The sequence below is a fragment of the Symphalangus syndactylus genome, chromosome 2, assembly GCF_028878055.3.
Source record: "Symphalangus syndactylus isolate Jambi chromosome 2, NHGRI_mSymSyn1-v2.1_pri, whole genome shotgun sequence".
In the NCBI taxonomy this organism is placed as follows: domain Eukaryota; kingdom Metazoa; phylum Chordata; class Mammalia; order Primates; family Hylobatidae; genus Symphalangus; species Symphalangus syndactylus.
Window position 1 is genome coordinate 40139166 of NC_072424.2, and position 27002 is coordinate 40166167.

Genomic DNA, 27002 nt, shown 5'->3' on the forward strand with positions numbered 1-27002 from the left:
TTCTGGGCTGTTCATATTTTGTACAGTCTATAAATTATTTAGAAGCATCTAACTGACCACTTTGTTTCCATCTTTCACTTCTCTCTTTCTCTGGATCTCAGCCACAACTACGTTCGTGGGTCCATTACACTTTTTATCATCAATTTGCATCGATCAAGAAAGAAAATCAAGCTGACTGGGACTCTCAGAGACAAGCTTGTTCACCAGTACCTGCTGCAGCCCTATGGGCAGGAGGGCCTAAAGTCCAAGTACGTGCCAACCTGAAAATAGCTCGGGAGCAAGTGCAGCAGGAGCTAAGGGAGGGGGGAGCTGAAGACACCAAGGTTGCTACTAATTCTCTCAAGGGCTCAGTGGGATGGAGTAGGACAAAGAACGGTCTGGGGTCAGGTGACTGCTGACTCCTTTTGGGAACATGCTCAAGCCCGTCCCTATCTTAGATTCCTCAATTGTAAAGTCAAGTGGTGGAGAAAGTATTTCTCAACAAGGGTACTCTTGGTATTTGAGTGAGATAATTCTTTGTTATACACGACTATCACGTTGTAAGCTGTTCAGCATCCTTGGCTGCTGCTCACCAAATGCCAGTAGTGCCCCATGGTCATGTAGCAACCAAACATCCTGGTAGTTGAGAACCATGTCCCTCACAGCTGTAACATTCTGTAATGCTGACTCCCTTGTTGTTACCTTCTATTAACCTCACAGGGCTTACAGGAAGGAGCACTAAACAAAGAGTTTAGTGCTCAAAAGGTCAGAGATAAAGAGTCTATCCTGCCCCTAACTTTATGACTTGAGCACCTCACTGCTCCATCTCAGCTTCTTCATCTGAATAATAGGACAGAGATTATATTTTGAGGGCTCTGTGACCCTTTGAAAACTCTACAAATGAACGATTCTGTGACACTCCCTGCCTCCCTCAGTCTCTATTAGAGACTTGACAATATGGATCTCTACAAACAGAACAACTCTAGGCCACAGTGAGAAGGGCCTGGTGAAGGGCAAGGCCACCCCAGCTCCCTGAGTAAGGCCTCTCAGGAAGGGCATGGGATGCTGCACAGACTGGAGGCATTCCTATTCCATTTTTAATGTTTACCAAGTTTAACAAAGCTGTAAACTTGGAGCAGGTGGCTTGCACTCCAACAGCTGCCCACAAATATTTGTGCTATAATTATTCACTGTTTCACTGCAACCTTGGTGGCTTGCATTTGGCTTCCAATTGTATTTGCAATGGGAGAAAAAACAATCTGGGAAGTCACTTATTGAGTCTCTTTAGCCCACCCTAGATCTTCATTTTCAGTCTCGGTATGTGAACCGAGCATGTGAGCTGGCTCTTTTTTCTGGCTACATGTACATTGCGTCTGCTTTTCTTTCTTCCCGGTCCTACCTATGTCAGCAGGACTCTATTGAGTATTTTATCCCCTTTCTCTCCACTTCTGAGTAGTTCATGATGAGTGTGCTGAATTCCTGGCCTTCATCCTAGGCAGGAGACCTGGTTCTGGTCCCAGCTTTGCCACTAAATAATCATATGACCTGGGAAAATTATTTTATCCTAATCCTTTGGCCTCAGTTTCCTAAACTTCAGATTTCAAGGGTTGTTGTATATGTGGTAAAGTCCTGTGCAGCTTGAAAACTCTCATCCTGGGTGTGATTTTCTGAGGACCATGAGTGCATTTAAATCTCCTGCTGCCATTAAATAATGATCTGCAAAGCCATTTCTGACAGAAGGGCTGACTGCAGCAGTGATTAGGGTTCTCTGGTTAGGGTCCTCTGGAACCGAAGAGCTTAGAAGCTGAGCCTGCCCAGTGTCAGGAAGACTGTGTGCACTGTGTGGAGGGGACTGGCCAAATGCTTTAGTCTAACAAGCCAAAGTGTCCATCCCTGCTCTGTTACTTGCTGGCTGTGTGTCTTTAGGCAAGTTATGTCATCTCTGTGAGCGTCAGTTTCCTCATCTGTGAAACCTCTCTTGTGGAGCAAAGTAAATGAGGTAATCTGTGTAAAGTTCCTGACACATAGTAAATGCTCAGTAAATGTCCATTGCCTTCCTTTTCCTCAACTCAGAAATCTGGCTGGTTGAGAAAGAGGAAGGATACAATTGCTTTCCCTAAGAATGTTCTTCCAAAGAGGAATGTTTTCAGACTTTTAAGATAATCTGTTGACAAGACATTTGTTAGGATTATGATAAAAAGTCATGCTATGAATTACAAAAAAGCAAAAGGATGAAACAGAAGATGATAGTCAAGGGTAGCATTTTTTTATGAGCTTCTTTTCCCTCCAACCAAGGATGCGGGCAGTCCTCTAAACCTATTCGCCCCACCCCTATGTCCCTGCCTCCAAGATGATTCACCTGCTGTTTGGAACTGGCCACACCTTAACCCCTGTCTTTCTATACCTATCCTTAAGGGTGACTGAAGGGACTGACTCCCACTGGCTAGCAATATGCCATATGTTCAGCTTTTGCCATCACCATAATAGTGAGGAGTTGTGTTACAACTTTGTTAAGAATGTAGGAAACCAGCCAGGCACAGTGGCTCACACCTGTAATCCCAACACTTTGGGAGGCTGAGGAGGGGGGATTACTTGAGGTCAGGAGTTCAAGATGAGCCTGGCCGACATGGTGAAACCCCTTCTGTACAAAAAAAATACAAAAATTAGCCAGGTGTGGTGGTGAGCACCTGTAATCCCAGCTACCTGGGAGCCCAAGGCAGGAGAATCACTTGAACCTGGGAGGCAGAGGTTGCAGTGAGCTGAGATCACACCACTGCGCTCCAGCCTGGGCAACAGAGCAAGACTCTGTCTCAAAAAAAAATGTAGGAGAGGGACAAGGACAAAGAGAATTTCATTCTACAGGGATCCCTAAGAAGGAGTTGGTAACACCCACTGAGCTCAAATAATAATGTCAGGTAATTGGAAGAACATTGGAACTGGAATTAGAAGGTGAGGATCTGAATTCAGATGCTACCATTTATTTTTGTGATCAAACCTGAGCTTCCTTAACTGTCAAATGGGATTATTATGAGACTCAATTTGGAAAATATGGTTGAAATAAAGCCTTCCACAAACCCAAGCATATGCATACATCTATAAATATAAATACAGATACATTCATAATGATTTTACATATGTTGGATTAGAGAGTTTTGGATTGGAATTCAAGGGAACTGGATTCCAGCCCCTGATCCTGCCACTAATTCACTGTGAAATGTTGGGCCTTCATTCTTCTGAGTCTGTTCTGCCTATAAATTACTGCCAGTTTAACACCTCTCCTATTCTAGACCTTATTGGCTCGACCCTGGGCTGTGCCATGGTGGACTGTAAGTCCATGGGACTGTCTCATGTACATGTTCAAGACCACATCTAATGCTCTGCTCAGCAGCTACTAAAGAGCTGAGTGGTCCGTGATGGGGGTCTCACAGGAAGGGTGTGGTTTCAGTGAAGCAGACTGTGCAGAAAGGGATGAAAGGAAATGCTAGGAAGTGATTTCAGCCTTTGGTGTCTCTTTCTTTTTTATAAGCCTCTGGGGCCAGACTCTGTGTTCTGTGTCTGCTAGTTCTTGCTACGGCTTGAAGCCATATTAGCTCAGAAGGGGATAGAAAGTTCTGGGAGCAGAGGAATGTGCAATTGCTCCTGTCTGGAGGAATCAGGAAGAGGATATAGAGCAAGTCAGTGCCCCCTGCCCCAATTCAAGCCACCAGTTGGGTATTCTGGTCTAGTGTTTCAGGAGTAGAGAGAGGCCTGAAGACTTCTTTGATTGTTCAAGGACATGGGGTAATTCTCATTCTCTTAGAATTGCCACTGGGCCTGGGAAGATTTGAAATCTCTGAAAGGGCATCTCTATGTGAACTCAGAGCTAAGGTATGTCAAGTATCACACAGGAAGCACCCTTGGGGTCACTATTTATGTATGGTCTAGGCAACCACGTTCACAAGAAGGTTCTTGTTTCCCATCTCAGTGAATGAACCAATCGTAAGACCCCCCTACTCCAGTCCCAACTCCTTATATAAGATACTGTTCTTATTCTAGGAACCAGACAAAAAGTGGGTGCTCTCTAGCCCATAGGACAGAAGTTTTAGAAAATTGCAGTGTGTACAAACAAGAGTATTCTGCATCTGGAACACATATTCTTCAGGGAGTAGCTGAAGGAAATGGGGAAATTTAGTTCAGAGGAGAAAAGTAAGGTAAGTCATGAGGACTTTCTTCAGAGGACTGCCAAGTGAAATTAAACAGATTTGGCCTAGAATACTTCAAAATGACAGAAAACCAAGGAGTGCAATTTAAAAGAGATAGATTTCACTTCAAAATGAGCTCGTTTTCCAAAGGCTTGCCTGGTCTGACCGAGGTCAGGATAGGCTTTCTCAGGAGGTAGCCTATTAATCAGAGTGTGAGCAGCCATCTCAGAGGTGCTCTAGGATTCCTTCCTCAGTCGGGGGTTGGACAAGAGATTATAGCTTCCCTTTGAGCTCTGAAATTCTATTCTCTTCTGGTCCCCATTCCCCCTGCTTCCTCTTCACTTTTGGAGCCTGTGTTCTCAGTGGTCACCAGCAAAGTCAAGCCACTAAGAGGCCACACAAAGAGGCTCTATGACTAGAGGAAGTGGTGGCAGTATCTGGCTAGTTTTGTTTTCCAGAAAAAATCCAGCTGTGGATCCCTCCCTTGTCATGTTGCCTGGTTTCTCAACTTTCTCAGAAGAAGATGGCCCATTCACATCCAGAACAATAGTTCCCATTCTGGATAAGTCAGAGGAGATTTTGGGGGCATCTGCAAAAGACAGAATCTACCCATTGCCTTGCGTGATCACAAGGCAATAACCACTGTCCTCTAGGGCAGCGGTCACCAACCTTTTTATCACCAGGGACTGGTTTCCCGGAAGACAGTTTTTCCACAGACTGTGGGGGGGTTGGGGATGGTTTGGGAATGAAACTGTTCCACCTCAGATCATTAGGCATTAGATTCTCATAAGGAGTGTGATCTCTTGCGTGTGCAGTTCACAATAGGGTTCACACTCCTATGAGAATCTGATGATGCTGTTTATCTGACAGGAGGTGGAGCTCAGGTGGTAATGCTCACCCACCACTCACCTACTGTGCAGCCCAGTTCCTAACAGGATTCATCCATGGCCCAGAGGTTAGGGAGCCCTGCTCTGGGGAATCATTTGTACCTGATAAATATCTCCAGTGTCTCTCAACAGAGAAGCAACATGAAGTTTGGCCTCACAAGCCAACTGACATCTAAAATCGAAAGGACTTACCTTTCCAGAGAAAAAGCAAACCAAAAACAGGTGTTAGGTCAGATCCCAGTGTTCTCCCTTATGTGCCTTGTTCAATTCCATTTGGAGGGAAAACACTCCAAAAATTAGGATAAAGGGAAGCAACTTTCATCACATTGGTTGTTTTGTTCTGACACATTGACCTGAGGGAACCAGCAGATGCCAAGAATCCTGAGGTGGAGTGACACTGGGAGGTGATCTGGCTCTCTCCCCTAGCCTTCAGTCTGTGGCCAAGCCATCTGAACCAGAGGATGCCCCACATTTAAAGACCTCTCAGAAAGGGGTGACCACAATTTCAATCCTGTCTGAACACTTAATTTTACAAGAACACTGGGGCCCACTGTACCTATGGCTGCAACTTTATAGATAATGAAAAACTTTAATAGCCATTATCTCATTTAACCTTCTGACAGAACCATGAAGCATATAGAATAATTCCTGCCTCCCTTCCATTTTAGAGTTGAAGACACTGAGTCTTAAAATATTAAGTGACTTATTCAAGCGTCACACAACTAGGAAGTGACAAAGATAGAAGTCCCTAGGATCCCGTTCCCCTGACCCTTACTCCAGTGCACTTTTTTCAACAATGTGCTACACCAACAGTCCAGTACTATAAAATTATAATTACATAAGATGAATATACATTTGGATAACTGGACTCTGTTATGATATTGTCTGGGTTCATTTCATCATAGGCTCCTTATAGAACGAATATATTTGAAGAGTATTAGGTTACCCAGAAGATTTCTCCTTCAGGCTAATTCACGCCAGTTTCATTAACTTTTCTTCACAAGTCCAGAATTCAGACTGCCCCCCCTCCTTTTTTTTTAGACAGACTCCCACCCTGTCACCCAGGCTGGAGTGCAGTGGTGTGATCTCAGCTCACTGCAACCTCTGCCCCCCAGGTTCAAGCTATTCTCCCATCTCAACCTCCTGAGCAGTTGGGACTACAGGCATGCACCACCACGCCCAGCCAATTTTTGTATTTTTAGTAAAGATGAGTTTCCACCATGTTGGCCAGGCTGGTCTCAAACTCCTGACCTCGGGTGATCCACCTGCCGCAGCCTCCCAAAGTGCTGGATCACAAGCATGAGCCACCATGCCTGGCCCCAGACCCTTTTAAAAGTTCTTCTCTGAGCTACTTCTAAGACTGTCTCCCTGTCACAGAATTCTAGTAAAAGCACATTTTTTTTCCAGAAAAACTGGGGAATTCTCTTCTATTTTTATTATGCTCTTCTCAAACAAAGGGATTATTAAAAACCAGCAATGACTCTAGATTTGTTTAATTTGAGGTATATAAAAATCAATACCAATAGGTTATATTCCAACCCCATATACACAGGCACCTTCACCTCCCTCACACCTAACAGAGCCCATTCTCAGAGGTATATTTCTGAGGGAAAGATGCCAATAAGGGTGGCTTCCCAAGGAAACTGGAAAGTATATCTCTTCATCCATGCATCAGTTTTATTGATCCTACTTTGTGTCAGATATAACTTCTTCCTCTTCAGTGGTCTAATTTGCAGTGACTAACTAAAATTTTAAAAGAATTGTGGTCCTGGGCTGGGCGTGGTGGCTCATACCTGTAATCCCAGCATTTTGGGAGGCCGCGGTGAGGGGATCACAAGGTCAGGAGATCAAGACCATCCTGGCTAACACGATGAAACCCCGTCTCTACTAAAAATACAAAAAAAAATTAGCCGGGCATGGTGGCGGGTGCCTGTAGTTTCAGCTACTTGGGAGGATGAGGCAGGAGAATGGCATGAACCCAGGAGGCGGAGGTTGCAGTGAGCTGAGACCGCGCCACTGCACTCCAGCCTTGGGTGACAGAGTGAGACTCCGTCTCAAAAAAAAAAAGAATTGTGGTCCCATAGCTGTAAGGGCTCAAGAGTTCCAAGTAGACAAATTAGGGGGAAATTCTGAATGTAAAGTTCAATGTGAATGTTTCAGATCAGAATGTCCCTTGATCTTTCCAATTGCTAGGCCATATCCTCACCTGGCTTTCAAGAGCTATTTAATGTGGGGTGTTTTGGGGTTGTTGGGGAGGGGATTCTGAGATGAATCTCAGAATCTCCTAAAGGAGCTCAGAAGAATCTCCTAAAGGAGCTCATCTCTGTTACTAGAAACAAACAACTAACAGGAAGCAGCCTGTGGGTGGTGCCATAAATAGACATGTAAAGTATTTCTGCTTTGGGGCTAATAGGTTCCATATTAATGTTTAAATTTCAGATCTGCATGAGCCTCTCCTTTAGCTGAAAAAAATCTCAAGTCTCCTATGAACCAAAAATCTTATTGCCTATTCTGTGAAGAAATGAACATCTATTTTTTTTCCTTTTTCCACATACTGCTCATTTTTACCATCTCTCTGGGATATAACTTTAGCTTTGATTTCACCCTCATTAAAACTTATATCAAAGAAAAACATTGGCATCTAACTGCATGCCTTTAGAGAGGTGTCATTTGATGTTAACCAAACAGAATGGTTCTGAAAATACTCAAGTAACTCCCAGGTGCTAAGACTTTAAAAATATTTTTGTGTCCCTGTTGGAACAGACCAGACCATATTATGATATTTCATCTCTGGATTCAGAGCTTGGCTAATGTGAAAAATCCCGAGGGGTGAACTGGCCACCACCTGACCCGCCACAATCTCTCACTAATGATACCTGGAAGCACCATGTTTAGTTTCTGGACACAGAGAGATCAGGTAAAAGAAGCTTTGGGAAAAACCGTAACCCCATTAATTCAATACCAAGACTCAGATACTCAAAAACAAAACATGAAGAGTTGTTTCTGGGACCAATAGGCCATTTGTCCATTTATCCCAGCAGACTGAAGACATCTAAGTATTTTAGTTCTACACTGCTGATATTAGTTGGTACCTAGACTTTTTGAACTCTGGTCAACCAGAGGTACTCCCTGCAGGTTTCTATTATCTTCACTTGTCTGGGATCATTTAAATTAGTTTCTTTTAAAAATAAACCATTCTATGAAAGTTCTGTAGTTAGTAAAAGATGACTTTATAAAGGAAAAATTTCAAAGAACTCATATGGGTCAAGAGGTTTCTTCTATAACATCCCCGACATAAAACTTTTCAGTTTCTGTTTGATGGGATGGCTCGTCTCAGGAATTGGCTCATGCTAGGACTAGACAGCTCTGATTGTAGGAAAGAGCCTCCATGTATTAGGCCAAAGGTGTTTTCTTGCCCTTTCTACTCTTGCTTTGGAAAAAGTAAGAAGAGAAAATCTATACCTTCTTCTTTATCAATTTTTCTATATATCTACCCTAAAAGCTCTAGTCTCCAAGCTAAACACTCTCAGATCCTTCAGCCATTCCTCAAATGACCTGGTGTTCAGATTGCTCACCTTAGAATCCATTGAGTTTCAGAATTTTATCTCACAGGATTAACCTTTCAATTTTCTCTTTCTTTCTTCTCTTTCTTTCTTTCTTTCTCTCTCTCTTTCTTTCTTTCTCTTTTTCTGCCTTCTTTTTTTTTTCTGAGACAGAGTCTCACTCTGTCACCCAGGCTGGAGCGCAGTGGTGCAATCTCAGCTCACTGCAACCTCCACCTCCCTGGTTCAAGGGATTCTCCTGCCTCAGCCTCCTGAGTAGCTGGGACTACAGGTGCGTGCCACCAAACCTGGCTAATTTTTGTATTTTTAGTAGAGATGAGGTTTCACCATGTTGGTCAGGCTGGTCTCAAACTCCTAACCTCAGGTAATCCACCCATCTCGGCCTCCCAGAGTGCTAGGACTATAGGCATGAGCCACCGCGTCTGGCCACCTTTCAATTTTCTTACCTCATCCAAACTTAGTTGAAGAGGTCTGAGATGGAGGAGGAGATATGAACATTTTGTTATTACAATTCACCTCACCAACACAATATAGTAACATTTTTTACATCTTTGCCAACTTCATAATAAAAAAAGTATTCTTATGTAAATTTCTATTCTTTGAGCATTAATGAGCCTGAAGATTTTTCATATGTTAGTATTGTATTGCTTTTATGAATTTTCTATGTCCTTTGCTATTTTTCTATTGGGGTATTAGTCTGTTTATTAAGTTTGCTCTAATACAGGTATAAGGCAATTTCCCCCATTGCTATCTGTGTATTGAAATATTTTCTCTAGTATTTTATTTGCTATTTTTCTAACTATTAGAAAGAGTATTATCTTGACATACAGAAATATTCCCTTTTATATAGTTAAATATGTTTACCTTTCTTCCATTCTACTTATATGTGTATGAATTTATATTCTTGAAATCAGATCAATATGCATCTTTATTTTCTTCCAGATTCTTTTTTGTTTCACTTGTATTCATTTCTTTGATTCACTCAGAATCTGTTTTGATGCATGGTAAAAGGTGAGGAGCCTCAGTGCCTGTAATGTTCAGGCTGAGAGCATGTGAGGAAAGCTGTTAACCCCTGCAGGGCTTCAGATGTTAAAATATCAGGAAAAATAGGATAATTTTTTACAAAGCAAGACTTAGAATGAGACATCTTTGACCTGGAGCAAAAGGCCCCCCTGGTGCAGATCAACCACATCAGCTGCAGCCCTTTTGAAAGGCCATTCAGAGCCCCTCAGCAGGAAAGACAAGCTGCAGAAGCTGAGAGCACCGAATGGAAGAAAGTGCCTGGGATCAGGGAGATTTACGAGCTGGCTGTGAGTTAACAGGAAAGTGGTACTTACTCTAAACACTAGCATTCAGGTTAGTGCCCCAGTTCAGAAAGGCCGAAATAGACACTGTAAAAAGTGGAAATATAAATATATATGTATGAGTATATATATATTTATAAAAATACTTATACTTAAGGTTCTGAGGCAGTATATAGAAAAAAAGAAAGAGAAGTAAATATGTAGAGAAATGAGCCTCACAAATCTTGTTAATGCAAGCTTACTCATTGAAACCCAGAGGAGTTTGGATTCTTTTAGCCCTTGTGCTAATTTAAGAGATAGTAGCTATAACCAATGTTAGCTACATAAATAAGTATATACATATCTGAAAACTACAGTGAGGATACTGAATGACACATTCTTCATTCCCTTAGTTCCTCTTGCCTGAAGAGAATTTGAACCACTCTTTGTCTATAAGGAGCTCTCTGCAACACAGTCCAGAACTTGAGAGAAATCTAAATGATTTTATAGAAACTGACTTTCAAGAAAAGAAAAAAGTTGTTCTTTTCAGTGTTCAAGAAACACAGAGTTGGCTATCAGCGCTGATGCTTCATCTGATTTGTTTCCTAAGTCATCCTGTAAAGTGCTACACACGAACTTCCCTGGTACACACACCGAGGAGCGTAATCATCCCACCAAGGTACAACAAGTGGGAGGGGGCAAGACATTCAGTGGAGTTCCAATGAAATAGCAAAAATGCTCCCTTCATCTATGGAGCAAAAAACTTGTCTTTGGAAAGTTCACATCTTCCTTTTAGGTTAAAAAAAATGTAGCCTCCTGACATGGCACTCAAAAAGTAAGAAAATCTCTTTTTATTTGAAATAAATTCAGAATATAACGGTTAGAAAGATATCTGAGTCCCCTCCACCCCCAGCTACAAACATATCCCCACCACTTCTTCTACCCGTGGTGTTCAACCTTGGCTGCACTTCCACCTACCTGGGGAGCTTTAAAAACCCCAATGCCCAAGCCACACCCCAAGCCAATTAAACCAAAATATTTGGGCTGGGACCAAGGCACCAGTATTTGTTAAAGCTCCCCAGGTGATTCAAATATGTGGTCAAGGTTGAGAACCACTGTCCCTCTATAAACTGCTAGAACAAGATCCCAGATGATTTGTATCTTTGATTTTTCCCAGATTATATTCTTCTTTCAGGCGCTATGCCATTTTGCCAAAGGTGTGAACATGCCATGAGCCCCTGGGAGTTCTCTGTGACTGAGTGGAAGGATGAGTGCTGGCTTCGCAAAGGTTTTATTGTTTGTTTTGTTTTAACTCCCAGATTACTAATGTGGAGATCACTGTGCCGATTAGAGGACTATAAAATGCTTTTATGTTTTACAGCGACTTGACATCTTAAACCAAGATGTTTAGGAATCTAGGCTTTTCACTATTATTTTCCGAGAGTTTTTTGTTTGTTCTCAGATCCAGAATATATTTTCCTCCAGCTCACTCCCAGCAGCTGGAAACTCTCTGCATAGCTGTCCATTAAGGCTGTGGTCTCCCCTCTTCACCTCCACTCACTTAGGGACCCTCATTGTAGGCAGGGATTTCCATTCTGTCCCAGATGACCTAGACGAAACACCTGTAAATGGGCAAGTTAGGGTAGAGCTAACATATTCCTAAACAGTTGATTCCAAAGTGAGAGAGCAGCAGAATATGTGGGCAGTTCTGGCTGACTGAGAAGAAATGGCCCTTGTCTTCTTCTTCCCCTGCACCTTCCAGAAGCTGTGATGAACAAATGTAAGCCTTAAGGAACTGAAAGTTCTAATCCAGCTTATCCCTATAGTGGGGCCTGGGCCTTGAATTGGTGTTTCTTTGGCTGCTAAGCATCAGGAAGCCCAGGGCAGGATGTGGCTCATTCCAGACAAGCGGCCTGGAGCATTAAACTGTGGACCCACTGCCAAACACCAGCAATACCTGTGCAGACTAGCCGTTCCCTGCTTACCCTTGCAACAATGATTCAGAGTCACCCCACACTTTGCACTTGGATATCTGTGGGATCTGGAACAGAGCCTGTACCACCTGAGACATCTTTTTTCCCTTTTGAGATTATACCAGTTCACCTGATGTCATGGGGAATACTTTGCCAAAAGTTAATAAAACAGGTATTTATCGATTTAACATGTGTGTTAAACATAACTAGACATGTTATGTTTAAAATGTGTGTTAACATGTGTGCATACACACACAAACACACACACACACCTGCCTTCCTACCTGTCTTCACTCCACCTGTAGACTGCTGTAAAGGGGATGCTTTGTACCCCCACATTGTCTCCTCCAGCTCCACACAATTAGGGCTGAGGAAACCTGGTCTCTCCCCACAGAGGATACCTTAACTCAGAGACAAAACAGATCACATAAGGGTAAATATAGGAGATGGGATTATGAGAAAGAGAGAGATGAATTCTGACTTGGGAATCTGAAAAGTCTCAGGGCTGAAGGCCGTGGAACTGGAGCTGGAAGGATGTGCCATACTTCTAGGAAAGGCTGTAGGAAAGGCAACTTCCAGCACCAGGATGAGCTCACTAAAGATTTGGAAGTACAGAAGTTCAAGGCTCATTTTGTCTGGGAGGTGGCAAATCATCTCATGTGACTTGAATACAGGATGCTTTGTGGGGCAAAGGGAAAGGCCACAAACACATAATAAGGCCAGACTGCAGAAGGCCTTGAAATCCAGACTAAGTCTGATTTTCCTTCCTTCCTGCTCTTTGTGTAGTATGTTTATGATGGTGTGTCTGCTCAGACATTTGCATATTTCAGTGTTTTCTGTCTTAGGGGACAAGGAGTAAGTCTATTGTAATTTAATTGGTACAATGAAAAGAACGATGGAACTATGAATAATGCCCCTTAAACACTACTTGTAAACGTTGATGATGATGGCACCAATTCTTTACAATGTTAGGGGGACATAGTTAACCACATACTGAAGTCTCCATGGTTTTTATAGCTGGTTCCTATTGTGTCCTGTGGTTTGAGTGTGATATGCCTATGACATGGACCTTTGAGATGGCTGCAGGATCAAATTTTCTTTCCAAACTTCCCCCAGATGATTCCCTCATCTGCTGGGAGTTAACAATATCAGTATAAATCCAGGTTCCTTAGTCAGGCTCTCATCTTGTCTGCCAAGTGTGCTAAGTGATTTTAAGCCATTAGAAGCACATGGTAGAATCAATTATGGATTGGATCACTATTACACAGACTTGGATAGAATACAGATCAAATCCTGACCCCCAAACCACACTACATCCAGGAAAAGCCTATATCCCTAACAACTTGCCTATAAAACCCCCAGCTCTGCTTGTACAAAGGGTCCTAGTATTTTCTCTGGTCAGTGATACAGAAGCTAGATCAAAACTGCTCACCATTTCAGCGTGTCCCTCAGAGGGTAGGATGGAGGGCAAATACCCTTCTCAGCCTCAAAATGTCTTAGGGACGAGGAACTCCAAATAGGGTATGGGCTGTTGGAAGGGCAAGAGAACAGGACACTATTTTCCCCATTTTCTCTCTCTATCCCTTACAGTCCTCTCTGTTAACAACAGTAGAGGAAGAGATTGGAACATACAGCCAGGCACGACTACCTACAGCGGTTGATTGAGCAGAACTCAACAAGTATTAACTAAACAGCTATCATGGACAAGAAGGCACTGAGCCGCATACTATTGAAAATTAAGCAATGAAAAGTCAGTAGCAGACAAAATGACCCAAGCACACAGATAAAATAAGGCTGAGAGGGACACTAAAAGGGAGATGCAGATAATGTGCCGCTCTCCCAGCTTGTTATCAGGTAAGGTCCCAAGCAGGAGGCTACCTCTGACGGGGCCTGGAGGGAAGAACAGGCTTTTGAGAGATTCCACCGGATTCCAGGTAGAGCAAAAAGCACACAGAAGAAACGTTCAGGACACTTTTGAAGTAATTCCCCCCGTGACTCCTGAGGAGTGGGAGCACCCCAGAGAGGGTCATGACGGTCTTAGAGCCTTTCCTCCAGCCGGACATGGGGGACCAGGCGACACTACCTGCAGGGGCCACTTCTGAGCAGCCTTCCTCAGCGTGGTAGCCATCACTCAAGGCAATTGCAGACGAACTTCCTGTCCAAGCTGCCCCAGATGCACCATCTCCCCACCGAGCAGGAAAGGGAAGCAAAGCCCCTCTGTCCTCAAACCTGACTGGGCCTCCTCTGGGCTCTAACCTGCCCCTGACCTGGAGGAGGGCAGGGCAGCTGCACATACCAGCTTCCTCATTCAGCGAGGGGGCCGGGAGCCTGCAAAGCACAAACAGGTGCGGGGCCGACCCGACTGGCGGCCGGGGGAGGCCGGGGACCCGGAGCCCGGGAGAGCCCGGTGCCGAGTCGTGGCAGGCGCCGCAGACCCCGCACCTGCGCCGGGACCCCCCTCTCTGCCCGCTGGCCGGGAAGCCGGCACCCCTGCAGGAATTGCAGCCGGGTTTCGCACGTTTCCTTAATATTAGGCCACATTCCAGGTGGGACCCCCGCCAACGGGACCGCAACGAAGTTCTGGTTGGGATTTGATTGATTCTGTGATTTGTTCCTCCGGGAGGCCAAGCGCAGGGCACATCTCCCGGCCTTCCCGGGACTGGAGTGCGGGATTTGGAGGCAGGCGGACGCATTCCGGCTTCCTGGGAGCCACCGCGAAGTCAGACTGTCCTGGCACCATTGTGTAGGACAAGAGTGACCTCTAGTGGCCCCTAGGAAAGCACACTGAAGGAAAGGGAGCTGATAACTCAGGCGCAGGCCCATACAAACACACAGTCAGACTGACTTACGCATTCTCTCCCCTGCCCCTCCTCCTCCTTTCTCTCCCCTGCCCCTCCTCCTCCTTTCTCTCCCCCTTCCCTCTCTCCCTCTCTCTCATCATTTAACAATCCAGAAACTGAGACCAGAAGCGGCTGGTCACATACCTAGACCTGCACATTTCATGTCCCAAGCCTGGACTAAAACGGGTTTCTGGCCTTCCTGTCCAGTGTCGTTCCTTCTAGGTAGTAGTTCTTTTGCCCACGTGTTTATATCCAATGTGTCTTTTATTGACGCCTCCTGTGTGGGCGGACAGGAGAGTGACGGATGAGTAAGACACATGGGCTTCCTATCTAGTGGAGAGACTGACAAGCAGTCAGCTCAGCGGTCACAATACTGTGTGACAGGAGCTGAGATCCAAGAAGTACTGGGTCCTGTGGGAGCACCCCTGACTTGAAGGACAAGTAAGAGCCAGGAGAAGGAAGTTGGAAGGGAGGAGGAGGGCATATGGAGAAAGGTCCAGGTAGAAGGAAACCGTGTGCAAAACCCTGCGCTGAGGCTGCGATTAGAGAAATGGCCGTAAAGAATGAAAGGAGGTGGGGGTGGAAGGGAGCTGGAAGGGGCAGGAGCTAGAGTGAGCCTCTTGGTGGCTGGAGGAGTAGATAATAGGGCCTGTGCATGGGGACTTCAGACCATGTTCTAAGATCAGCGGGAAGCCACTGAATATTTAGACAGGTGAATGTTATGGTCAGATTTCTGTTTATGCAGGATCACTCTAGGTTTGGCATTAAACTTTGCCTTAGGCTAGCTGTTAGTCATAGGCAACCCAAATGAAAAACGGTTAAGCTAGAAGGGATCTTAGGGCTCATATGATCTATCACCCCTCACTTTACAGATGGAGAAATTAGTCTCAGAGAAGGCAAATGTTCTGAAGGTGGGTGAGACAGAATCGATTTTCTTTGGGTTTTTTTTTTTTTTGAGATGGAGTCTCATTCTGTTGCCTAGGCTGGAGTGCAGTGGTGCAATCTCGGCTCACTGCAACCTCCACCTCCCGGGTTCAAGCGATTCTCCTGCCTCAGCCTCCTGCATAGCTGGGATTACAGGCACCCACCACCACACCGGGCTAATTTTTGTATTTTTAGTAGAGACGGGGTTTCACCATTTTGGCCAGGCTGGTCTTGAACTCCTGACCTTGTGATCTGCCCGCCTCGGCCTCCCAAAGTGCTGGGATTACAGGCGTGAGCCACCGTGCCTGGCCAGAACCAGTTTTCTTTAAGTCCCTTCACCTCCCACTCAAGGCCCCAAAATATGCCAGCCTGAACTACACACCAGCTCCCAAGGCTGCTCCTCATAAAACACATAATTCCCCACTAAAGATCCCCCCTCGCCAGACTGTAGTCCAGAAACTTATCTTCAAACTTTAAAAAGGACATGCTCATTAGACTTACTTCCCTGACACCTCAGAACAGTTGAAACCTTGCTTAAATATCCATGGCTATCAAGAACAGTGATAAGACATGAAGACCAGAGACTGTAGAGAGGTGGGCGGAGGGTAGCGGGGGAGTGACCGGGCTAAGGGCTCCCATGGAGACCTGGGGAGCAGAGGGCTTGACTCCAAACTGACACATTGAATCCCATTTTAAATAATATTCAAAATTAATAAAACAAGTTTAGGGATTGGAAAGTAACTCAGACTTTGTAAAAACAGATGGTGATAAAATGCAGTTGTCCTAATATTTGGATAATTTAAATACCCTCAGCAGTTCAGGCAAGCTAGGGAATTAAGAGAAATAGTTCAACCTAGGCTGGGTCATTCAGCATTTGATTTGAAAAGTCACTGGCCAGTTAGGAGGTCTCAGAATATGATGAAAATATGATAAGGACGATTTTCAAAGAAAGAAACACAATCCTGGTGAACGCCAGCTGGAATTGGAGAAACAACATGAAATAGTAAAAAGAGGTGCTCAGGAAGCCAGAATTTGAGACCTAGCTTAGCCACTTATTAGCCACATGACCTTGCCCAGGCCACTTAACCTCTCTAACCTTGTCCCCATAGTAAAGTTACAATAATAGTAATACTGGCCTAGTATCTCCTGGGGCTGTTTAGCAATCACATGTGACAAGGGAGGCCAGATAGGGCTATGGTTAAGGGCGTCAGTGCAAATCTCAGCTCTGCCACTCATTGGCTGTATGGCTTAGGTGAGTTTTAGACCCCTCTAAACTTTGATTTGCTCATCTGTAATACAGGAATGCTAACACCTGCCTCAGTTGTTGTAATGACTAAATGAGATAGTCAAAATAAATCATAGCATAGTGCCTTTTGCATAAACAGTGCTGCATAATTGGTGAATTTTATCATTAATGTGATTATGTTTACAAGCTTACAAGCTGTTCAATGTATATAAATGAAAGATTATTGTTATATTTAGCATGATATGACTGCTGGGTAACAAGATAAATATTAAAAGAAAAATACAAGCAGGAAGAATAGAATGAAGTGATAAAGCACATGGCCCATCTTTGTAATGAAGGGACTTTGCGGATAAGGACCTATGAGGACTCAAGGTCTCACAAAACCTTATTCACAAAATTAACTTATGCTCACTTAGCTAAGAGATGGTCGCATAGATCTTTTTTAAGGATGGAAAACACTAGCAATGATCAATGGTCTTATGTCAGGTTGGGATGAGGTATCTAGTGAGTGACTGAGAGAATCAGTGATAATTCAGATCTTATCTAACATCTCCACAAGCCACCAAGAGCAAGAGTAATTGGCACATTAATGAAATCTGTAAACACACTCAGCAAACCTCCAGGGAGCCTCTTTAGAGCTGGAGAAACTCAATCCAGGAAGATCAGAAATAATGCAAAAGAGCCTCAAAAGCCCATTCACTTGCTCAGAAAATATTTAGCCCCTTCTCTGTGCCAAGCACCTCTTTAGGCACTGAGGATTCATAGCCCAGTGAGGGATCAAACAAGTAACTCACTACAATAAGGGCCACAGTTAGAAATAACTTTGGGTGCTAAGAGAGTCCAGAGGTGGGGCTCCAAACCCAACCTAGGGGTCAGAGAATGTTCTCCAGAGGAGGCAACACGTACACAGACTCTGCAAGGATCCATTGCAGTTAGTCTGGCAGAGAAGGACAGCTGGAGGGAGCACCACACACAATGACACAACTCGGAAGCAAAACTGCAAGTCATTTAATTTGGTCACGCTAGGACACGGGGGCTTGGCCTCTTCAAGCATGTGGTTCCTTTTAAATGTCAACAAATGTCACAGTTTTCCACATTATAGTAATTGTCCTTTCAAAATCTTTTTCTTAAAAAGTACATGATTCCTCCCTTCCCCCAAAAAAATCTATTTGGAATTGAAGAACAGTTTTAAATGAACTTATGTTTTAATCCCAAAACTGCTGATTAGCATTTACATTTGAAAAATATTTTCTTTTTTTTTTTTTTTTTTCTTTTTTTTGAGACAGAGTCTTGCACTGTCGCCCAGGCTGGAGTGCAGTGGTGCAGTCTGGCTCACTGCAACCTCTGCATCCCGGATTCAAGCAATTCTTCTGCCTCAGCCTCCTGAGTAGCTGGGATTACAGGTGTGTGCCACCACGCCTGGCTAATTTTTGTATTTTTAGTAGAGACGGGGTTTCACCATGTTGGTTAGGCTGGTCTCAAACTCCTCACCTTGTGATCCACCTACCTCGGCCTCCCAAAGTGCTGGGATTACAGGCGTGAGCCACCGCACCCGGCCTGAAAAATATTTTCTACCTTTTTGTTATTTTGGAGACAGGGTCTCGCTGTGTCACCCAGACTGGTGTGCAGTGGCACAGTCTCAGCTTACTGCGGTCTCAATGTCCTGGGCTCAAGCAATCCTGCCACCTCAGCCTCCCAAGTAGTTGAGACTACAGGCATGTGCCACCACACCCACCTAATTTTGTTTATTTTTTTGTAGAGATGGGGTCTCACTATGTTGCCCAGGGTGGTCTCAAATTCCTGGACTCAAGTGATCCTCCTGCCTCAGCCTCCCAAAGTGCTGGGATTACAGGCATGAGCCACCACACCCAGCCTACTATACTTTTGAATGAACTTGTGTATTTTAATCCCAACAATATCTACTTACATTTTCACTGAGAAATATTTACCTCATCTCTGTGAAAGACATTATTTTTTCATTCGTCATCTTTGTGTATGCATATATTAATGAAATTCTTACAATAACTGGCAACCCCTTACCAATGCCCACTCCCAGAGGTCTGCAATCCACAGTGAGTGTTGGAGAGGGGACTGGTGGGATCTGAGACTGGAGAGGTAGCTGGAGCTGGGTGTCATCGTTCACAATAAAGTGTAAGGGAAGGGGAGTGTTGGCAAGTTTGAAGCAGTGCAGTGACAAAAGATAACTGTCAGCAATGTGACACAGAGATAGGTTAGGAGGCAAGTTCTGAACTAAAAAGATAGCAGTGAATGGAGGAAAAGGAGCAGATTTGAAAAACATTATAAGGTCGAATTATTTTGACTTGGCTACCCTACACATGGGAATTGGGGGAGAAGTCTCAGAAGACTCCAAGCTTTCTGGCTACAGTAATTGGATAAATGGTGGTACCATCACAAAGATAAAAAAAAAAAAAAGCAGCGATAAGGACAGAGTTTGACGAGAAGATTTTGAATTTGGACCTAGTGACTTTGAAATTCCTGTGGACAGCCAAGTGGAGATACAGAAGTTCATAGAAAGAATGCAGGGTAGAGATAGAGGCTTAGGGAGCATCAGCATGTGGATAGTGACCGAAGTCAAGGGTGAGAGCAGCAGCAACCCGGGAGGAGTGCAGAATCTAGGGAGAGAAGAGTCCAGGGACAAAACACTAGGAACCCTAGCACCTGAGAAGCAGGCAGAGGGGAATGGCTCCCTCTCAAAAAAAAAAAAAAAACACCATCCAGAAATGGAGGAAAACAGAGAGAAATATCACGGGAGCCAGGGGAGAGGGGGTTTTGAGAGTGGAGCCTTGAAAAGTGTCAGCACCACAGAGCAGTAAGGTATGATAAGGACCAAAAAGTGCATCTGTCCGCAGTGACGTTAAAAAGAATAACCACAACAGGTCAGACACGGTGGCTCACGCCTGTAATCCCAGCATTTTGGGAGGCCAAGGCAGGTGGATCGCTTGAGGTCAGGAGTTTGAGACCAGCCTGGCCAACATGGTGAAACCCCGTCTCTACTAAAAATACAAAAAATTAGCCAGGTGTGGTGGCGCATGCCTGTAGTCCCAGCTACTTGGGAGGATGAGGCAGGAGAATCGTTTGAACCCAGGAGGCAGAGGTTGCAGTGAGCCAAGAATGCACCACTGCACTACAGCCTGGGCAGCAGATCGAGACTGCATCTCAAAAAAATAAATAAATAAAAATAAAAAGAACAACAACAACAAAAACACCATATCTTAAGTATATGGTTCATTATGCTTTCAAAGCACTTTCGTATTTCTTATTTCATTTCTTTGGTGCCTATATAATGTTCTTACAGATGCAAAAGCTACAGGGCAGTGAGGTTAGGGGATTTGCCAAAGCCATCTAGCTAGTTAGCGACTTGGCTCCTGGAATTAGAGATTTCGGTCAAGAATCTTCACCATGCTTCCTGGTTCTACTCTTAGCTTTTTAACCAATAAAGAAATCAGAATAGGGCCTGTTCCAGGACAACTACTCCTTATTAGTATAGATTTATAAAGGTTTGCTTATCACATGTTGTTTTGCACTCCCCAGAACCCAAAGATGTCAATACTCTGGGATCGTCTGAATCTAAAAGGGCATTACCTAATTCTTCAGAAGAAAGGTTTGCACCTAATTCTGTATATGGGAGAAACCATTGAAGGTTTTCGAGCAGAGACCTGATATAAATTTGAGTATGCCTTAGAAAGATTAATCGGTATTATTGAACTTGTATTTGACTGTGCTTATGTCTGGGTGATAGATATTCATAGCACCTGAAACAAAATAATGGAAATATACTGTGAAGACCCATCTGGGCTTCTTTTGTAACTGAACCACTCTCCTCACCCTGCCTTCCACTCCAATGAGTGGGCTGTCTTCACGAGAGAGGGTCACTTCTCATATTTGGAAGCAAAAGCTCCTTGCATATCTGATGCAGTCAACACTGACCTTCAGATCTCAATTCTCCCACCCCCATGCCTTCCAGAGGCAGGCCTCGCTCTCCATATACGAGCCTCCTACTCACTTATTCACTCAGTCATTCTAGCAAGGGGAGGGGGCCTGCTCCCTCTGGCCTGTCAGATCTGGACCTAGCCCAAACTTACCCATGTGGGGCTGGGCTTGGATCTCTTCTCTGCCTAGCTCTCCATTGGGAGCAATTTACAACACACTTATCTCTGGGAATTCACTGCTGTATTGGGCATGGGTCTGATTATCTCTCTCTAACCCTGTCTATCATTCATAGCACAGAAGGAACACTAAACAAAGACCTCTATATCAATTTATAACATTCTATTCTCTTTACAGCTCAGATGATATCACGGCAATGTTATCACACTGGAGGTTGGGCAAAGCCCAGAAACAGTCATCACTATGCGATGTTGATTTTCTGAGGGTGACTCACAACCTTATTTCCAGCTGTGGCCTGTTTCTGGCCTTTTCTACTGACCCATAAAACTAAACTTCCACCTGGGTGCATGGCTGTCAGGAACAGCTGGAACATTATCTGGATTCTGGTACCATAGGTCAAGGATAGGTGGCATTTCCCTCTATCCAGCATAAGATGAGCTGTTTCTCTTTTCTAAGTTTGCTATGTATGTGGTCCCCCTTCTCAGGGTGAAAGTGGCTGGCTATACAGAAAGAATAAAAGTAAGATAGGTGAATTGTAATCACAAATGCCTACTTTATCACCTACTTTGCTGTTTTGCTAAATGGAAACATCTGTTAATATTAAATATGAAAACTCATTCTTTTGGTTTTTTTTTGGGGGGGGGGACAGAGTTTCTCTGTCACCCAGGATGGAGTACAGTGGTGTAATCTTGGCTCACTGCAGCCTCAACCTCCCAGGCTCAAGTGATCCTCCCACTTCAAACTCCTGAGTAGCCACCATGCCAGGCTAATTTTGCTTTTATATTGTTTGTAGAAATGGGGTCTCACTATGTCGCTCAGGCTAGTCTCAAACTCCTGGACTCAAGCGATCCTCCCTCTTCAGCCTTCCAAAGTGCTGAGATTACAGACATGAGCCACTGCACCCAGCCAAAACTCATTCTTAAATTAGAAAAAGTAGAGGTGTTACCTATGTCTCTGTCTCCCTTCCGTATAACCCTAGACAAGCAAAGTAATGCCAGTTATCTAATCTGTCAAGTAAATTAATGAGATATGAGTTATATAGATTTCTGAAGTCATCTTAAGCCCATGTATCATTCCACAGGTAAAAACTCTTTAGGTGGAAAAGTCAAACTGAGCTGATATTGTGATTTTTTTAAAATAGGAATGAAACATTGTAGCTTCTGCATCACGGACTTTTCACTTGTCTAAATGTGTCTCTGGAGGTAGACTACCTGGGTTCAAACCCTGGACCTCCAAGCTGTGTGACTTGGGACAAGTCACCTAGCCACTCTAGATAAAATGGGGATAATGATATTAATAGTTCCTTACCTTGGGGAAGTGGGGGGCTGTTGGGATGTTTGAATGAGTTTGAATCTAGGGCATAGCCAGTGCCAGTAAGTGTTAGCTGTGTGTGTATATCAGACACGGCTAGGCCATCTGGGGCTAGGCTTTGTTGCAATGGCTCCCTTATAATGCAATAATGAGTCCCACACTGTTTTTCCTCACTGTAGGTCAGTGCAACTGAATGGCCAGCCCTTAGTGATGGTGGACGACGGGACCCTCCCAGAATTGAAGCCCCGCCCCCTTCGGGCCGGCCGGACATTGGTCATCCCTCCAGTCACCATGGGCTTTTATGTGGTCAAGAATGTCAATGCTTTGGCCTGCCGCTACCGATAAGCTATCCTCACACTCACGGCTACCAGTGGGCCCGCTGGGCTGCTTCCACTCCTCCACTCCAGTAGTATCCTCTGTTTTCAGACATCTTAGCAACCAGCCCCTGTTGCCCCATCCTGCTGGAATCAACACAGACTTGCTCTCCAAAGAGACTAAATGTCATAGCGTGATCTTAGCCTAGGTAGGCCACATCCATCCCAAAGGAAAATGTAGACATCACCTGTACCTATATAAGGATAAAGGCATGTGTATAGAGCAGAATGTTTCCCTTCATGTGCACTATGAAAATGAGCTGACAGCACACTCCCAGGAGAAATGTTTCCAGACAACTCTCCATGATCCTGTCACACAGCATTATAACCACAAACCCAAACCTTAGCCTGCTGCTGCTGCTGCCCTCAGAGGAAGATGAGGAAGGAAAAAAACTGGGTGGACCTACAAAAACCCATCCTCTCCCAACTCCTTCTTCTCTGCCTCTTTCTTGCTGCTGCCCTGAGTTTTTTGACACATCTCTTTCCATAGGGGAGTAATGGGTGTGTCAGCCCTGGCCTGCTGGGAGAGCTGTTTATGTGATTTCCCGGCTGATGTATGAGCGTGCACATCTGGGTTGCTGACAGTGGCATCCATCACTGGCAATTCCTCTGGGAAGCGGGTGCTTCAAAAGTAAAATTACAATCACACTCCAGATTTGGTAAGAAGGTTCTATTCCTCTGTGAATCCAGATTCCCCCAGAGTTGTAATGGGAGTCAAGTAACAATATTCATTGAGTGGATAGCAGCTTATTAGGCACAACAAAAAGTAATCATCATTCTTCATGTTGCCATGAGGGAGAGTTTGAGTACAAAGAGAAAGCATACTGAAACATCAGGTACACACACACGCGCACACACACACACACACACCCCAACTGGACAAAGCAAATTAGACCTCTCCAAAATTAATATTAGGGGCTCTATAGGGTAAGCCTTTAATTGTTTGATTAACTCAAATCATTATTTTAAAAAAAGAAGAAAAATGTGTGAATCAAGGTCATCACTGGAAGACACAACTGAATCTAACCTTTTTGCCTCTTCGCAAGTAGCCTATTTGAGCTAGAACAAAACTTTGTTAGCCATTTTGGGAGAGAATAGGGAATCTAGAGAATGAAGACCTGGCCAAAACTATGGAATGGTAGGTAGGAAGCTTCTGAGTTGGGCAGGTGTGAAGTGGGGGATGAGGACCTTCTATATGATTCACGGGGCAGGAGGGTCTTTGCTAATGAGCTACAGCTGAAATGACTTTCTTTTCTGTGGATGTGATCTTCTTTCTCAGGATAAATGACAGGAATGACGCTTTTGTGGAGAGATTTGACACTGCTCCAAGTGAGATGGTGACACAATTTCTGCTGTTTGTGAAAGGACAGGAATGGGGTGGGGGCAAGGCAGTGTTGCCAAGGGCAGAGGCTAGGGAGGCTGCGTAAGATGCACACGGAGTGAAGGATTTGGGCCAAGCCTGCAAAGTGAGAGATGGAAGGGAGATTAGACCAAAGAGGAGGGAGAGAATTCTGAGCTTGGAGAATGGTGGATTTGGGAGAGGAAAGCTGACTACCTAATTCTGGGAAGCAAGGGGACTCGGGTTTTGACATGCTTATCATTAAGCACAGGAGGAACGGCATACAGGAGATGTACTACAGCGAGCAAGAAAGGGAGAGCCCGAGGACCAGGCTGCACTAGGTCAGTGGCTGTGCTCAGCATGGAAGCAACTGGAGAGAGAGGGGCAGACCCTGAGACTGCCCTGCAAGGCTGCCCAGAAGGGGCCCCTTTCTCTGGGACCAGGCACCTCCCACTGAGGCTTCAGCTCTGAGAGGGCAGGAAAGTGAAGTGCCAAGATGGGGGCGGGGCGGGGGGTAGGAAATAGGAGAAAGAAGAAACAGATTGACAGGCCAAAGTGAGGAAAAGAGAGGAAAAGAGAAATGAGACTAAAAGGATGTTCCCCCCAACTGTTAAAAATGTGTGCAGATATCAACATCTCTTCTACATACTGGTACAGGTGCAACTGCAGGGCCCCCTGATATAACAAGAGTAACCAAAGGTCCCTAAGGGCCTGGCCCTGGGGACCTATGGTTTGCTTTGCGTCCAAAGTAACCCCATGATAAAGGGGCTACTACTGTTATCCCCATTTTTCCTACAAGGCATGGAGAGGATCCGTGGCTTGCCCAGAGGCACCTGGGGAAATGGGTTGCTGAGTGCAAAATAATCCAGAGCCTGCCCACTCAACCACAAGGCTCAGCGTCTCCACAGGTCCAGACACCTCCTTCACATTTTTGTAAGTTCTGCTCATTCAGAACAGCCAGAACTCCACTCAAACACACTTTCTGTAAATAAGTGTTGATTTTTTTTTTTTTTACTAAACCTTGCAGAATATGGGTAATTCCTGCTTCTTTTATCTTTCTGTGTGTATTAAATGCTGCTCTCATGAGATTTAAGTTTTGTTTATTTTTTACTTAATAAAAGGAAGAGGGAATTACTGAAATTTATCTCTGGAGTCCTGCAATTCTAACTTTGCAACTGTTTCACAGAAGAAATATGTGCATTGTTCAAAGGATACCAGAAAAACTCACTGTAAAATCACATTCCATAGAAACACCTTGGCTTTTTCCCTTGGAGGGGTGGGGGTTGCTTTTCAGAGGGATTCCCCTATCACACCTACCCGCAAAAGGCAGCCTGTGGCAAAACGCAGCATCACAATGCACTTCAAGGGAGCAGGTTGCCAGCTGGGAGCAGGGACAAAAGCACAGAAGAGCTCGTCGGGCAGCTGCCCCAGATCAGATATTTCCTTCCTAAAACAAGATGTGGCCATAATAATCTGAGATTTAAAAGCCACTTTATTTTAAACCTAGAATGGGCTGGCAGAAATGCTCATTTGAAAGACTAATAATGCATAATGAAAAGTTTCTACCTATTGTTGAGATGGTTTTCTGCTTCTGCCTCTAGGAATGATCTTCTTTCTCATTTCTTATCACAAAGGCTCAGAAGAAATACTCATTGTTATTTGGAGAGAAAGTCCCAATTCTTCTAGTGCCCTGAACAATGCTGCAACTGTGGGATTATTAGCATTATCTCTGCTGGAGAAAAGTTTGAAAATACCAGAACTGGGCTACAGTGAGACAAGGCCTGGGGCTCCCAGAAGCTCAATTCCCAAAAGCCCAGTGGCCCTCTGCAGCCTGACCCTTCCCCAGCATGCGGGCGGTCCCTAGGCAGGTGGGCTGAAAGCCTTGCACTCTCCAGCAGGGCAGAGGTTGCTGGTGGATGCTGCCTGAGAGGCTCCCATCTGCTGTCAGCACTGGGAGTCTCTGTGGCCTCCTGGCGGTGAGGACTCGGTGTGCTACCCACTTAGCCTCCCGTGGTCATGGCGAGGCCCAGCATCTGCAGGTGTGCTCCACAGGCACTCAAGGCCCCAGTGTCTGGGATGGATGCAGCTGCAGGATTCACCTTGGAAATCCATTGAGAGTAGCTTTATGTTTGAAAACAAAAGGGCAGTGTTGAGTCTCTGCAGAAGCAAAGGTGAACCAGGTGGATCCCTCTGACGATAAAAACACAAGGGGAAGGGAAGACTAACATTTTGAAATATCAATAGAGCAACCAAAATTAATACCGCTATGGCTTGGAAAAGGCAAGAGAAGAAAGGGCATAAACCTTACCTAGCATGGCTTCCTCCACTTCGCCTCTCTCCAGCATCGGTGCAACTGCCCCAGCCTGGCCCCTGCTGAGTGCTCGTTTCCACCAACTTACTCTCCACGCCCACAGACTCCCCTCTGCCAGCCACTCTGTGCCCAGCCAGGAGCCCAAGGAAATCTGCTGTATTGAAGTGGAGTGAAGTTTCCATTTTAGAATTGTTTGTAATCTTTTCTTAGGATATACCAGAATTGAAGATAAGAAGTACTCCAAAGAGAGATAGTGCTAAAATGAATTTTATTATTATTATAAGGCCCAAACAACTGGGACATACAGAACCCTTCCCTCTGAGTTCCACTAACCATGGCACGAAAGCTTCTGTGGCTGCCCTTCCTTGATCGAGTGCCTTCTTCTTATCAGACATGCTATTTCTTTGAATGCTCACAGCAGTCCTGCGTGGTATGGTGAGTGTTCAGATCCAATTATAGATGGGGAGGATTAGAGAAAGAACTTGTCCAAGACCACCCAGAAAAACAGTGTGGCAAAACTAGGAGTTGAACCCAGGTCTGTTAAATTTCAAAGCCTGTTGTCCCTACACTGTGCTACCTCTCACCTGACTGATTATAGCCACGTATTTCTCATCTCTGTATTGCCCATAGCTAGATTCCTTAACATCTCATGTGTGTCCTACA

General features: G+C 44.7%; 1 protein-coding gene across 3 annotated transcripts in view; it reads left to right on the top strand.

Annotated features, from left to right (window-relative positions):
- The window catches only part of HPSE2 (heparanase 2 (inactive)), a 772172-nt gene extending 747000 nt beyond the window's left edge, over nt 1-25172 (top strand). For all 3 annotated transcript variants that reach the window (XM_055252704.2, XM_055252710.2, XM_055252697.2), the window contains 2 exons: nt 102-248; nt 22495-25172. In XM_055252704.2, coding sequence (XP_055108679.1) covers nt 102-248; nt 22495-22660 — 313 coding nt within the window. In that variant the 3' untranslated portion in view covers nt 22661-25172. The remainder of the gene's footprint in view (nt 1-101; nt 249-22494) is intronic.
- The last annotated feature ends 1830 nt before the right edge of the window (nt 25173-27002 follow it).